General features: G+C 39.5%; 1 protein-coding gene across 1 annotated transcript in view; it reads right to left on the minus strand.

Moving 5' to 3' along the window:
- ATP6V0A1 (ATPase H+ transporting V0 subunit a1) overlaps positions 1 to 14,128 on the minus strand; it is an 84,525-nt gene that overhangs the window by 57,367 nt on the left and 13,030 nt on the right. Inside the window, exon 2 of the mRNA XM_042783263.1 lies at positions 5,634 to 5,712. Coding sequence (XP_042639197.1) covers positions 5,634 to 5,712 — 79 coding nt within the window. The remainder of the gene's footprint in view (positions 1 to 5,633; positions 5,713 to 14,128) is intronic.

A 14,128-nucleotide genomic window follows, 5' to 3' on the forward strand; every position in this document is an offset into this window, starting at 1 on the left:
ATATATATATATATATATATATATATCTTCATTTCCTTGGCCCATTCAAAGAGGTCTTTTCACTTGCCTCTTTCCCATACCTCCTCATCACCAACTTCCTAATCATGTTCCTTGCAAGTCCCTGACCATTCACCCAAACCACTGGCCATAGTCCATGAATCAGTATACAATCGTGTATCTGGCCATCTCTTCTTCTATGTAAAATGAACCAGGTACACTGTCCAAAGTTCTGCCCACTGAGAGGATTTCCCTCCATAGAGGTTCCAGAAAAGGGCCATAGTGCTGCTGCTGTCCACTTCGAGTGGTGCTGCCTATGTGCAGAACTATTTATATACTAGGCATGAGTTATCCCTTTTTCAGTCAAGTGATCATAGAGAACTCCCCATGACAGGAGCGAGGATCATGAGCATTTATGCCATTTCCTCATGTAACTTACTTGTAACTTCAGATCCTGCTCAAGCCCAACCTCGTACATACCACTTTCATCTAATAATAGAGTGCTACTGTGCATGTCTGACTTTATGATTCTGAGCCAGACAACATCCAGTTAGTGATAGCCAGGCAGCTCAGGCTGCATAGTGACTTGGTGTCCCATGGTTAATTTTTCAGTCTTTACTGAGGCCCAATAACAGGCCAAAAGCTGTTTCTCAAAAGGACAGTAGTTATCTGCAGATAATGGTAGCGCTTTACTCCAAAATACTAAGGGTCTGGGCTGTGATTTATCAATAGGGGCCTGCCAAAGATTCCAAACACTACCTCTATCTGCCACTTCAAGAACCACTGGATCAACGGGATCATATGGCACAAGTGGCAGAGCAGCTTGTGTGGCAGCCTCAACCTGTTGTGAACTAATCCTTCTCTTATTCTAGAACCCATTCAAAACTAGCAGCTTTTATAGTACCTTGACAAACAGGCCAGAGTAGCACACACAGGGACATGTTGCTTTCAAAACCCAAAGATGTTGTACCTCCTTTTTAGTTGTAGAAGGGGCCAGAAGTAACAGAATATCTTGACATGCCCCACACCACTGGACCCCAGACATATCTCTGAGGTGGAAGGTACCTGAATTTTTGTCAGATTAATTTACCACCCTCCAGCATGCAAATAAGGGAGCTCTGGTGGTGCAATAGTTAAGGCATTTGGCTGCTAACCAAATGATTGGTTGGTTGAACTCACCAGCTGCTCTACAGAAGAAAGATGAGGCATTCTGCTTCTGTAAAGATTTACAGTCTTGAAAACCCAATGGAGTTTGCTGTGAGCGGGAACTGACTCAATGGCAGTGAGTTTGGTTTTGGTTTTGAAGCATGTAAATGTCTTACCAATAAGTCTAAAGAGTTAGTATTTCTTCCTTACTATATCCATTTGCATAATGTCATCAATGTAACAGACCAGTGTGATATCTTGCACAAGGGAAAGGCAAACAAGATCCCTGTGGACTACATGACCACATAGAGAGGGAGAATTTAATTACTTCTGAGGTAGGACATCAAAGGTGTATTGTTGGATTTGACAGCTAATGGCAAACTGCTTCTGGTGTTCCTTCAAAACCAGAATTGAGAAAAAGGCATTGGCTAGATCAATAGCTGCATGCCAGGTAGCAGGAAATGAATTAATTTGCTCAAGTAATGAAACCACATCTGGAATAGCAGCTGCAAATGGTGTCACCCTTGGTTAAGTTTATAATAATCCATTATCATTCTCCAATATCCGTCTGTTTTTTGCACAGGCCAAACAGGCAAACTGAATGGAAATATAGTGGGAATCACCATACCTGCATCCTTCAAGTCCTTAATAGCAGCACTAATCTTTGCAGTCCCTCCAGGAATGCATTATTGTTTTTGGTTTACCATTTTCTTAGGTAGGGGCAGTTCTAATGGCTTCCATTAGGCTTTTCCTACCAAAACAGCCCTTACTCCACATTAGGGATTCAATGTGGGGATTCTTCCAATTGCTGAATACATCTATTGCAATTATGCATTCTGTAACCAGGAAAATCACTATGGGATGGGTTTGAGGATCACTAGATCCACTGTAAGACAGACTTGAGTTAGGATTCCATTAGTAACCTGCTCTCCATATGCCCCTACCATGGCTGATGGGCCACAGTGATATTTTGGGTCTCCTGGAATCAGTGTCAGTTCAGAGTCAGTGTCCAGTAATCCCCAAAAAGTTTGATTAATTCCTTTTCCCCAGTGAACAGTCACTTTCATAGAAGAATACATGTTTGGGGAAGACTAGGAGAAAGATTAACAGTATTTTGCAGCATAGTGGGATCCTTCCTCAAGAGGACCTGGCCAACCCTTTGTTCAAGGGATTGTGGATCTGGAAACTGGCTCAAGTCTGGGAACTGACTGAAGGACTGTGGCTCTCTATTGTGGTGATTCACATTAGACAGAAGTTCACTTGACCTAGAATTCTTCTGCTTGTACAGATCAAATAAACATTTGGTAGGTTTCCCATCTACTTCCACTCCTAGGGACATGTGACTAAGGAGCTGACATCGTAAGTCTATAGGAGTCATACTATTCTAATTACTGCTTTGACTCTGCTGTCTATTACAGCAACCAACCTACCTTGTCATTGTTGATTAAATGCCGCCATTGGCCCCTACCTTCACCGGGTCTAATAAGCTCTACTGTAATTAAACCAAATACCAAATCCATTGCTGTAGAGTCAATTTTGTCTAAAAGCAACTCTACAGGACAGAGGAAAACTGCCCCAAAGAGTTTCCAAGGCTGTAAATCTTTTATGGAAGCAGACTGTAACATCTTTCTCCTGCAGAGCAGCTGGTGTGTTTGAACTGCCAACCTCTCAGTTAGCAGCTGAGCACTTAACCACTAAGCTACCAGGCTCTTTCTATTGTAGTTAGGTGTCTTAATTCAGTTAGGGCAGTTCCCACCTTCAAATCTGCTACATAAAATAGCAGTTACAGTAGTCTTCAAGGATGCTGGGGCTCCATTCACAAATTTGTTCCTTACCTTTTTGGCAAAAGGTGTGTATTCTCTGGGTACTCCATGGGTAAGTGGGTCTGTGGGTCTAACCTGATAAATCCACTCTAATATGCCAATTTTTCTAAGCTTTAGGATACCTTCTATGGTATATCAAGGGAGGTCTGGCATTTCAACTTGATTTAATGTAGGCTACCACTTTATCCACATTTTAGTGAACCAACCAAATGCACTATGAGATTCTTTTCTAACCTCTTGAGTTGAAACACTGAATGAAGAATCTGTGCTTAGTTTGCCCATATCAGTAAATTCAGATTGATCTACCTTTATGTTCCTTGCATCATTATCCCACACCCTTAACAGCCATTCCCACACATATCCCCAGGTTTCTGTTTGTATATATTAGAAAAATCAAGCAGTTCTTTCACAGTGTAGTATGACTTTTAGTGTGTAACCCACCTGGGCCACATTTTATACTTCAGCTCTTGGGGCCTGCTGGGACTTAAGTCTAGTTATAGGTCTAGAAGCAAAAATGAGTGGTGGGAGTGGGTCCTGGGGCCACTCAACAATGTCTTGTAAACCATTTGCCTCAAATACTCTCCAGGCACAGCTAGATTAATCTCATCAGATGGAGGTGGAAGAGATAACAGTTTTACTGGGGAGAGTGGCTTAGCAGACAAAAATGGAGTAATCATTTCAAATGGGAGTAAGAGGATAGAGTTCTGTTGGCAGGAGTGATTCAACAAAATATAGAGGCACAATATTCCTAGCTTCCTGATTATCTGCCCATATGTCTACATACCAAGTTCAAGGTCCCATTTCTTCCCAATCATTGCTCCTACTTCAACTTCAGACATCATTTGATGTTGGGAATTCAATTGGTATTGTTAATTCAGCAACTCTTACAATAAGGCTTTGGGTTTGGTCTTCAGCAACATCAGCTCTGTTACTATAAGAAATAAAGCTTTCTTTCAGGGTATAAGTGGCAACTTTCAGGTCTTGTATGTGGTGCTTGAGCTGGACTTTGAAGCTTTGAGCTCAACCTTTTTTTTTTTTCTTTTCTTTCCACAACTTTATCTAGAGACAGTAAGACCAACAAACCATATTCCTTATACTTATTCTGGCAAAATGGTAGCAAAGTATCAAATATACAATAACCTAGAGCCTTGTCTCTCATAAATATTTGATCCAAAGGCGGTGATAACTTGCATATTTCTATTATCACCTGCAAAAAGGTGTGGATGCAGTGCCTGACTTCCTCTAACTTCACAAGGGAAAGAATCACCATCAACATCAACAGCCCACGGCTGATTTCTATGAGGTGGAAGTCAGGCATGCCACCACTCTCCAACCTTTTTACCAATTCTGCACCACTGTCTCTCCCATGGTACTCTCTACTTCTCTGCTGTGTTCAAAATTCATTTCAATGGTCACACAGAACTCACAGACAATACTCACAATTGTGGGGTTTATTAGGGAAGCAACAGGTTACAATTCAGGTTCAAGAATGCTCAGGATACAATTCTTAGATCAGGACAGCCTCCCCTTGGCCCTTGGCCTCTTGGCCTCCGCTGCCAGGGTCTACTGCCATTGCTTCTCACTGTCTCTTGCCATCTCAGCAAAATGGTATAGTTCTCTCTCTGTCTCCTGGATCAAAGAGATTCAGTGCAGGGATCTTGGGTCCAAAGGATGCCCTCCACTCCTAGCTCTTCTTTCTTGATAGTAGTGAGATTCCCCTTTCTGCCTCTGAGATGGTTCATTTTAAGCCTAGAGAGATGGCAAAACTGACCAATTCCCACATTAGGGTTCCATATACCTTATTTGTATAGCCCCACCCCTACAAGGGTGCCATGTACCTTACTTATATCACCAGCAATCTATCTAATCTCCTTGGTGGGCCACAAACATCACACATTTGCATAGTCCCACCCACCCATCTGGTAGGAGTCACAAAAACCATGACTAGAAGCGTTATATTAAGTAATTCACTGCACTGCATCACCTCATGCCATTGATTGGCAGTGCCAGTGCCCTTATCTCCACTGGAGGCAGAATCATCAGCACCTTTAAGACTAGCCACACTTGAAAATCAATTCATAAAATTCAACCTTATGCTTTTGTTCCTCTAGAACCACTCTCGGTACCAAATGTCTTAGGTGGGGTTCTCTAGAGGACAGCAAAACCAGTGCAGCATGCATATATGTATAAATATACATGTTGAGAGAATTATTTTGAAGAAATGGCCAGTTGTGGAGGCTGGCATATCCTAAACCCATGAGTTAAACATCAGGCCGGAAGTGTCTCCTGTCTCACATGGTTGCAGGAACTGATGAACCTAAAATCAGCAGGTCAAATGGCAGGTTGTTGACTCAGGGGACTGTGGGAACTTGCAAATCCCAAAATCTGCAGGTCAGGTGGTAGGCTGCTGCCTCATGTTCCAAGAAACATGTCAAATGATGATGAGTAGATGCAAGACAGAGATAGCTTTGCCAGAACATCCATATATATTAGATGCAGGCCACACCCCAAAGAAACTCCTCTTTCAACTGACTGATTGCTCACATCAGATTACAAAATGGAGGATGATTACATAATAGTATCTGCCAAACCACTAAGACTCATGGCCTGGATAAGTTGATACACAACCTTAACCATCACAATCATACAAGATTGAAATATACATACGAAGCTTTCGATCCATTTCTTCACATCTTCTAACTTCATTCACAAATTTCCGCTGGAAAACATTCACATCTGGATTTAACTGAAAAACAGGAATACAATACCAGACAAACATTAAAACACTACATACATTCCCTATGTTTTACAAACAACATATCTACCAAGTGAAAACCTTATTTTGTTTCAATGTAGGATGCAACACTCAAAACTGCCTGCTGAATTATATAAACTGCTCTGGAGCTAGTCACACCAACTAAAAATAAAAACCACCTCTTTCACTGTTGCAACAATTATTAAAATGGAAGCAAATTAGGTACTGTGGTGGTACAAAATGTTTTTCCCAGACCAAAAGTCTCAATGACCTTCCAGTTCCACCATCTAAAATTGGGGCATTGGAAACAACAGAAGCATCTGTTTTTTTCTCTCTCTTTCTTCTCAAGCAGAAGACACAGAAGACCAACTTCTCTTGTTCTTCTGTTCCAGCGTCTTCACCTTTAGGGTGACAAGCTGACTTATTCATTCATACACAAGTAGTATTTAAAATAATGTGATACACATTCTGAGAAATACAAATAAAACAAGTTTCTCCACATTAAGAAGCTTGCAATCTAGTAGAGAAAAAAGATTAATACAACCAGGAAGAGAGTATGTGATAAATTCCATAAAGACATGCAAATAAAGAACTACAGTTACGTGCTCTACACTTACGGAGCACCAAGTATGTGCCAGATACTGCAGTAGGCATCAAGGCAAATGTAAAAACTAAGATATGTCCTAGCCTTTTTTTTTTCCTTCTTCTTCAATTTTTATTGCAATTTAGGTGAAAATTTACAGAGCAAATTCATCTTCCATACAGCAGTTCACATACACCTTGTCTCACGACACTGACTGCACAGTATAACAGCTCCCTTCCCACTTCTTCCTCATAGTTACCTCTTCCCTGTGTCCTTCCTTCCCAGGCACTCCTGCCCCTTGGGCTGTCTCCCTGTGTATACACAGCCCTTCTATTCTCACATGATTTCTCTCTCCAAGGAGTACATCTACCTAGTGTAAATGTTCACACCATATGCCTGTCTTTCATTTGGCTGGAAGCCACAGGAGTGGGTTCAATTCCAGACCTGAAGGGCAGTTAGGGGCCATAGTCTCAGGGGTTCCACTAGGGTCTATCTGACCAGTAAACCTGGTCCCCCCCCCCTTTTTTTTTAAGATTTTGAGTTTTGTACCACATTGTTCTCCTACCCTATACAGGATCTCCTACACAGATCCCCCTCCGAGTGGTAGACAGTGGTAGCGGGGCACCATCTACTTCTTCTCTTATAGTCGTATAGGCTGTGGATCACATGGTGTACCTATGTCCTAACTTTGGGAAGCTATCAATTCTACAAGAGAGACAGACATAATCCAGTAATTAAAATGTTGTGATAAATACTACTAAAATTAAATGATTTAGAAAACTGCTGGCAGTTTCAATAAGGTTAAGCATACCACTACCTACCCCACGACCAAACATTCCACTACCAGATGTTACTTAAAAGAAATGAAAACATGTCCACAAAAAGACTTATACAAGATTCTGTAGCTCATTTCTCATCCAAATAACAGACAGGCCTACGAGCTGACCAACTATACCAGCAAGATGCACTCCTTAGAACAGGCAATCATGGGAGATCAGAAGGGCAGCATTACACAGGGAGAAAGCTAGCCAGGCAGGAATGCATAAGTAAGAAGGACACAGGGAAAAAGTAACCACAGGGAGGAGGTGGGAGGAGAGTTATTACATTGTGGGTACTGTAATCAGTGTTGCGAAACAAAATGTGTATAAACCGCTGAATGTAAAACGAAATCTGCTTTGTAAAACTGCACCCAAATCACAATGAAAAGGAAAAAAAAAAAAAGATTTGTACAAGAATGTTTATAGCAGCTTTAGTCACAGAAGCCTGAAACTAAGAATGACACAAATGCCCATCAATAGGAGAATGGATAAAGACATTGTGGTATACCTCATGGTTCAATTTACAGCCAAACAATAGATGAGCCTTTAAGGTGAATGGTAATAATACCAGGGAAATAAGCACTCCTTAGAGCAATCAACCATACAAGATCAGAAGGGCAGCAATTGCCCAGGAGGAAAGCTCAGAAGGCAACAAGGGATAGGAAAAAAAGATGAATGGAAATGGTAAACACAGGGAGGAAATAGGAAGAATGTGGTTACACTGTGGGGATTGCAATCAATGTCATAAAACAAAATGAATATGAATTGTTGAATGGAAAGCCAATTTGTTCTGTAATCTTTCATCCAAATGACAATCAAAGTTAAAAAAAAGAGAGATTGTGGCACATTCAGACAATGGAGGACTACTCAGCAATAAAAGAACCAACACACGAAAACATTTCTACATCTAACTTCGGTGAGTAGTGATTGGGGTCTTAAAAGCTTGCAAGTGGCCACCTAAGATGCAACAATCAGTCTCTTCTCATCCAGAGCAAAGAAGAGTAAAGAAAATCAAAGATCCAAACAACTATGGACCATGGCAACTTCAGCCCTTACGACCCTGAGACCAGAAGAACTAGATGGTGCCTGCCAGCAACTCAGAAAAGGATCAAAATTGGAGATACTGGATAGTGTGGGAGAAAAATGTGGAACAAAACTCAAAAACAGAAAAAAATCAGGCTTATTGGTCTGACACAGACTGGTGAAACCAGGACTTATGGCCCCAAGTCACCCTTCGGGCCCATAATTGAACTCACTCCTGTGAGTTAACTTCCAGCCAAACAGTAGACAGGCCTGTGAGGTAAATAATTACATCAGGGAGGCACACTCCTTAGAACAATCAGCCACAGGAGATCAGAAGGGCAGCATTTGCACAAGAAGATAGCTCAGAGGACAGGAATCGCCAGGAAAGAAGGACACAGGGAAAAGGTAATGATAGGGAGGAAGTGAGAAGACAGCTGTTACAATTTGGGGATCACAATCAATGTCTTGAAACAAAATGTGTATAAACTGTTGAATGGAAAATGAATTTGATCTGTTAATTTTCACCCAAAAAAAAACTACTGGTACACACAATAACATAGATTAATCTAAAAAAAAATTAGGTTGAACGAAAGATGACATAAGAATCCTAAGAATATGATTCCATTTATATAAATTTCAAGAGCTGGCAAAACTATTCTATGAAATAAGAACAGGGGTTATCTATAGGGGATGGACATTGAACAGAAATGGGCACAAGACAGCTTTCTGTCCAGATGGAAATGTTCTACAGATGTTCTATAAATGTTGTAACATCTTGATTAGAGTGGTATTACAGAGGTGCATACATTTATCAAAATAATCAAACTGTACTCTTAAGGTCTGTGCATTTCACTGAATACAAATTTCACCTTCCTTAAAAAAAAGTAGGTTAAAAAAGAAATGAACACACGAGGAATGACTTACTCTATTTGGGGGGAAATGAGAAACATTTTACAAAGTTAACACCTGACCTCCTCCTCCTCTGGTAGCATAGTGCCTAAGGCACTAGACTGCTAATCAGAAGGCTGGCGGTTCAAACCCACCAGCCACTCCTCGGAAAGAAGGTTGGGCAATCTACTTCCGTAGTGATACTCGAAAACCCAAGGAGGGGTCACTGTGAGTCGGGTCCAACTCGACAGCACATAACCATAACAACACCACCACCTGACCTGGGCATTGAGGGGGTCAGGTGGAGTTCACCAAGCAGAGAAGAGCAGAAGGGAAGCAGAAAGATCATGCCAAAAGACTCAGAGACATAAATCAATCAGATTTGGTCCCAGGAGAGAAAAGAGGAGCTAATGTGATGAGCAGGATGTAGCAGAAGACTTTGTCCTAGGGTAACTAGGAATTAAGTGATCTCATTTCTTTTTATTTTTTTTTAAGCTTTACTATTTTGAATAATAATCGAGTGTGAAAAATGAACTGTAAGAGGGAGAGATTAGTGACAGAGGAACTAATAAGGTAATTATTTATATTATTTTATCAATATTAGACAAAGGGAATTAAGCAAATCACCACATAATAAGAACAACTCCCAGGAAGACAGAACAATTCTAAACTTGTTGCTGTTAAGTGCTGTCAAGTCGGTTCTGACTCATAGCGACCCTATGTACAACAGAACAAAACACTGCCCAGTCTTGCACAACTCTCACAATCCTTGCTACATTTGGGTCCGTTGTTGCAACCACTGTGTCAATCCATCTTGTTGAGCGTCTTCTACTTTTTCACTGACCCTCTACATTATCAAGCATGTCCTCCAAGAACTGGCCCTTCCTGATAACATATCCAAAGTACATAAGACAAAATCTTGCTATCCTTGCTTCCAAGGAGCATTCTGACTGAACTTCTTCCAAGACAGATTTGTTAGCTCTTCTGGCAGTCCATGGCTTATTTTAAATCCTCTGCCAACACCACAATTCAAAGGCATCAATCCTTTTTCCATCTTCCTTATTCACTTCAAGCTTTCGTATGCATATGAGATGAATGAAAATACCATGGCTTGTGCCAAGTGCACCTTAGTCTTTAAAGAGACATCTTTGCTCTTCAGCACTCTAAAGAGGTCTTTTGCAGCAGATTTGCCCAATGGAATAAATCCTCTGATTTCTTGACTGCTGCTTTCATTGGTGTTGATTGTAGAACCAAGTAAAATGAAATCTTTAACAACTTCAATCTTTTCTCCATTTATTGTGATGCTACTTATTGGTCTAGTTGTGAGGATTTTCATTTTCTTTATGTTGAGGTGTAATTCATATTGCAGACTGTAGTCTTTAATCTTTTTCAGTTAGTGCTTCAAGTCATCTTCACTTTCAGCAAGCAAGGTTCTGTTGTCTGCATATCCCAGGTTGTTAATGAGTCTTCCTCCTATCCTGATGGCACATTCTTCTTCATACAGTGCAGCTTCCTGTGTTATTTGCTCAGTATACAGATTGAATAAGTATGGTGAAAGGATACAACCCTGACGCACTCCTTTCCTGATTTTAAACCATGCAGTATCCCCTTTTCTGTTCGAATGACAGTCTCCTGGTCTATATATAGGTTCTTCATGAGTACAATTAAGTGTTCTGGAATTCCCATTCTTCTCAATGTTATCCATAATTTGTTACAATTCACACAATCAAAAGCTTTTGCATAGTCAATAAAAGACAAGTAAACATCTTTCTGGTATTCTCTGCTTTCCGCCAAGATCCATCTGACATCAGCAATGATATCCCTCAATCCACATCCTCTTCTGAAACCAGCTTGCATTTCTGGAAGTTCCATACCAATATACTGCTGTAACCATTTTTAAATTACCTTCAGCAAGATTTTACTTGCCTGTGATATTAATGGCATTGTTTGATAACTTCCACATTCTATGAGATCATCTTTCTTTGTAATGGGTACCAATATGAATCTCTTCCAGTCAGTTGGCCAAGCAGTCTTCCAAATTTCTTGGCATGGATGAGTAAGTGCCTTCAGCACAGCATCTGTTTGTTAAAACATCTCAATAGGTATTCTGTCAATTCCTGGAGCCTTGTTTCTCACCAATTCCTTCAGTGCAGCTTGGACTTCCTCCTTCAATACCACTGGTTCTTGATTATATGCCATCTTCCGAAATAGATGAGTATTGACCAATTCTTTTTGGTACAGTGACTGTGTGTTCCTTTCATCTTCTTTAGATGCTTTCTGCATCATTCAATATTTCCCCATAGAATCTTTCAGTATTGCAACTCAAGGCTTAAATTTTTTCTTCAGTTCTTTCAGCTTGAGAAATCCCAAGCATGTTCTTCCTTTTTGGTTTTCTAATTCTAGGTCTTTGTAGTGAAGGCTATCATCTTTGATCTTGATCATTAAGTGCTTCAAGTCTTCTTCACTTTCATCAAGCAAGGTTATGTCATCTGCTTATCACAGGTTGTTAATGAGTCTTCTTCCAATTTTTATGTCATGATCTTCTTCATACAGCCCAATTTCTCAGATTATTTGCTCAGCACATAGATTGCATAAGTATGTGCACACCTTTTTCTGATTTTAAACCACATCTTTTATTTTTAAGCCTCTTGGTCTAGATATAGGTTCCACTGTGTGACCACAATTAAGTGTTCTGGAATTCCCCTTCTTTGCTCATGATTTGTTATGATCCAAGTAGTCATATGCCTTTGCATAGTCAATAAAAACCAGATAAACAACTTCCTGGTATTTTCTGCTTTAAGCCAAGATCCATCTGATGTCAGCAATGATATTCCTTGTTCCACATCCTCCTTTTGAAACAACCTTTAATTTCTGGAAGTTCCCTGTCAATATACTGCTGAACTGTTTTTGAATTATCTTCAGCAAAATTTTATGTGTGTGATATTAATGATATTATTAAATAATTTCCACATGCTATTGGGTCATCATCTTTGGAATGGCCACAAATATGGAACTCTTTCAATTGATTGGCCACATTGCTGTTTTCCAAGCTTCTTGGAATAGATAAATGATTGCTTCCAGCATTGCATTTGTTTGTTGAAACATCTCAATTGGTATTTGGTCAATTCTGGAGCACTGTTTTTCACCAATGCCTTCAGTGAAGCTTGGACTTCTTCCTTGAATACCATTGGTTTTTTATATGCTAAAATGATTGAACATCAAACAATTCTTTATGGTACAGTAATTCTGTGTATTCCTTCCTTTTTCTTTTGATGTTTCCTGCATTGCTCAATATTTTGCGCCCACAGAAGCCTTCAATATTACAACTCAAGGCTTGAATTTTTTCTTCAGTTCTTTCAGCTTAAAAAATACTGAGCATGTTCTTCCCTCATGGTTTCCTAGCTCCAGGTCTTTACACATTTCATTATAATAAAATGATAATTTTATAATTATAATTATAATTTACTCTGTCTTCTCAAGGTGCCCTCTGAAATCTTCTATCCAGCTCTTTCATCGTTTCTTCCATTCATTTTTTACTATGATACGTTCAAGAACAAGTTTCAGTCTGTTTTAACACTCATTTCTTTTCTTTTCTTTCTAATGTTTTTAATGACTTTTTGCTTTTTCATGTATGATGTCCTCAATGTCATCCCATAACTCATCTGCTGTTTGGCTGTTTGTGCTCAATGCATCAAATCAATATATTCTTGAGCTGGGCTCTAAATTCAGGTGGGATATACTCAAAGGTATTACTTTGACTCTCATGGGCTTGTTTTAATTTTTTTCAGCTTTAACTTGAACTTGTGTATGAGCAATCAATGGTCTGTTCTACAGTCAGCTCCTGGCCTTGTTCAGACTGATATTGACCTTATAACCATCATCTCTTTCCACAGATGTAGTCCATTTGATTCCAGTGTATTCCATCTGGCAAGGTCCATGTATATAGTTGCCATTTATGTTATTGAAAAAAATTGTGTTTCCAATGAATAAGTTATTGGTCTTGCAAAATTCAATCATGTGATCTCTGGTGTCATTTCTATTACCAAGGCTATGTTTTCCAGCTGTGGATCCTTCTTCTTTGTTTCTAATTTTCGCATCACAAGTAATTATCAATGCATCTTGATTGTACGTTTGATCAATTTCAGACTGCAGAAATTGATAACATTCTTCAATATTTCTTATCTTTGGCATTAGTGGTAGGTGTGTAAATCTGAATAATAGTCATATCAATTGGTCATCCTTGAAGGCATACAGATACTATCCTATTGCTGATAGCATTGTACTTCAGGATAGATCTCAAATGTTCTTTTCATGATGATTGTGATGCCATTCCTCTCCAATCTGTTATTCCTGCCACTGTAGACTATGATTATCTGATTCACAACAGACAATACCAGTCCATTTCAGCTCACTAATGCATAAGATATTGATCTTTATGCACTCTCTTTCATTTTTGGAGGACTTCCAAGTTTCCTAGATTCATATTTCGTACATTACATGTTCCAATTAATGGACATTTGCAGCTGTTTATTCTAATTTTAAGTCATGCTCCATCAGCAAATAAAGATCTTGAAAGCTTTACACCATTCACATCGCTAAGGTTGACTCTACTTTGAGGAATCACTCTTCCCTGATCATATTTTGAGAGCCTTCCAACCTGAGGAGCTCATCTTCCAGCACTATATCAGACAATGATCTACTGCTATTCATAAGGTTTTCATTGGACAATTTTTAAAAAAGTAGATCACCAGGTCCTTCTTCTTAGTCTATCTTACTCTGGAAGCTCCACTGAAATCTGTCCATTATGACAGATTTCACACAAAGAAGCAAGATAAAGCAGGAGAAATAAGGGACCAGGATATAGACCCAAAGCACATTCCTGAGGAAGATGCAGCATTGGAACTCCCTAATAAGGAATTCAAAAGGATTACATTTAGGTATCTTCAACAAATTGAGAGACAGATCAAAGAAAACACAGAGAAAACCCTAGAACAATTTCAAAAGACAATACAAGAACAAACTGACAAAATAAATGAAAAATTAGAAATGATACAAAATCTACACACAGAAATCCAGAAGATTAATACTAAATTTT

This window comes from Orycteropus afer, unplaced genomic scaffold (genome assembly GCF_000298275.1).
Source record: "Orycteropus afer afer isolate SDZICR_OR568_19922 unplaced genomic scaffold, OryAfe1.0 scaffold00786, whole genome shotgun sequence".
Taxonomy (NCBI): Eukaryota; Metazoa; Chordata; class Mammalia; order Tubulidentata; family Orycteropodidae; genus Orycteropus; species Orycteropus afer.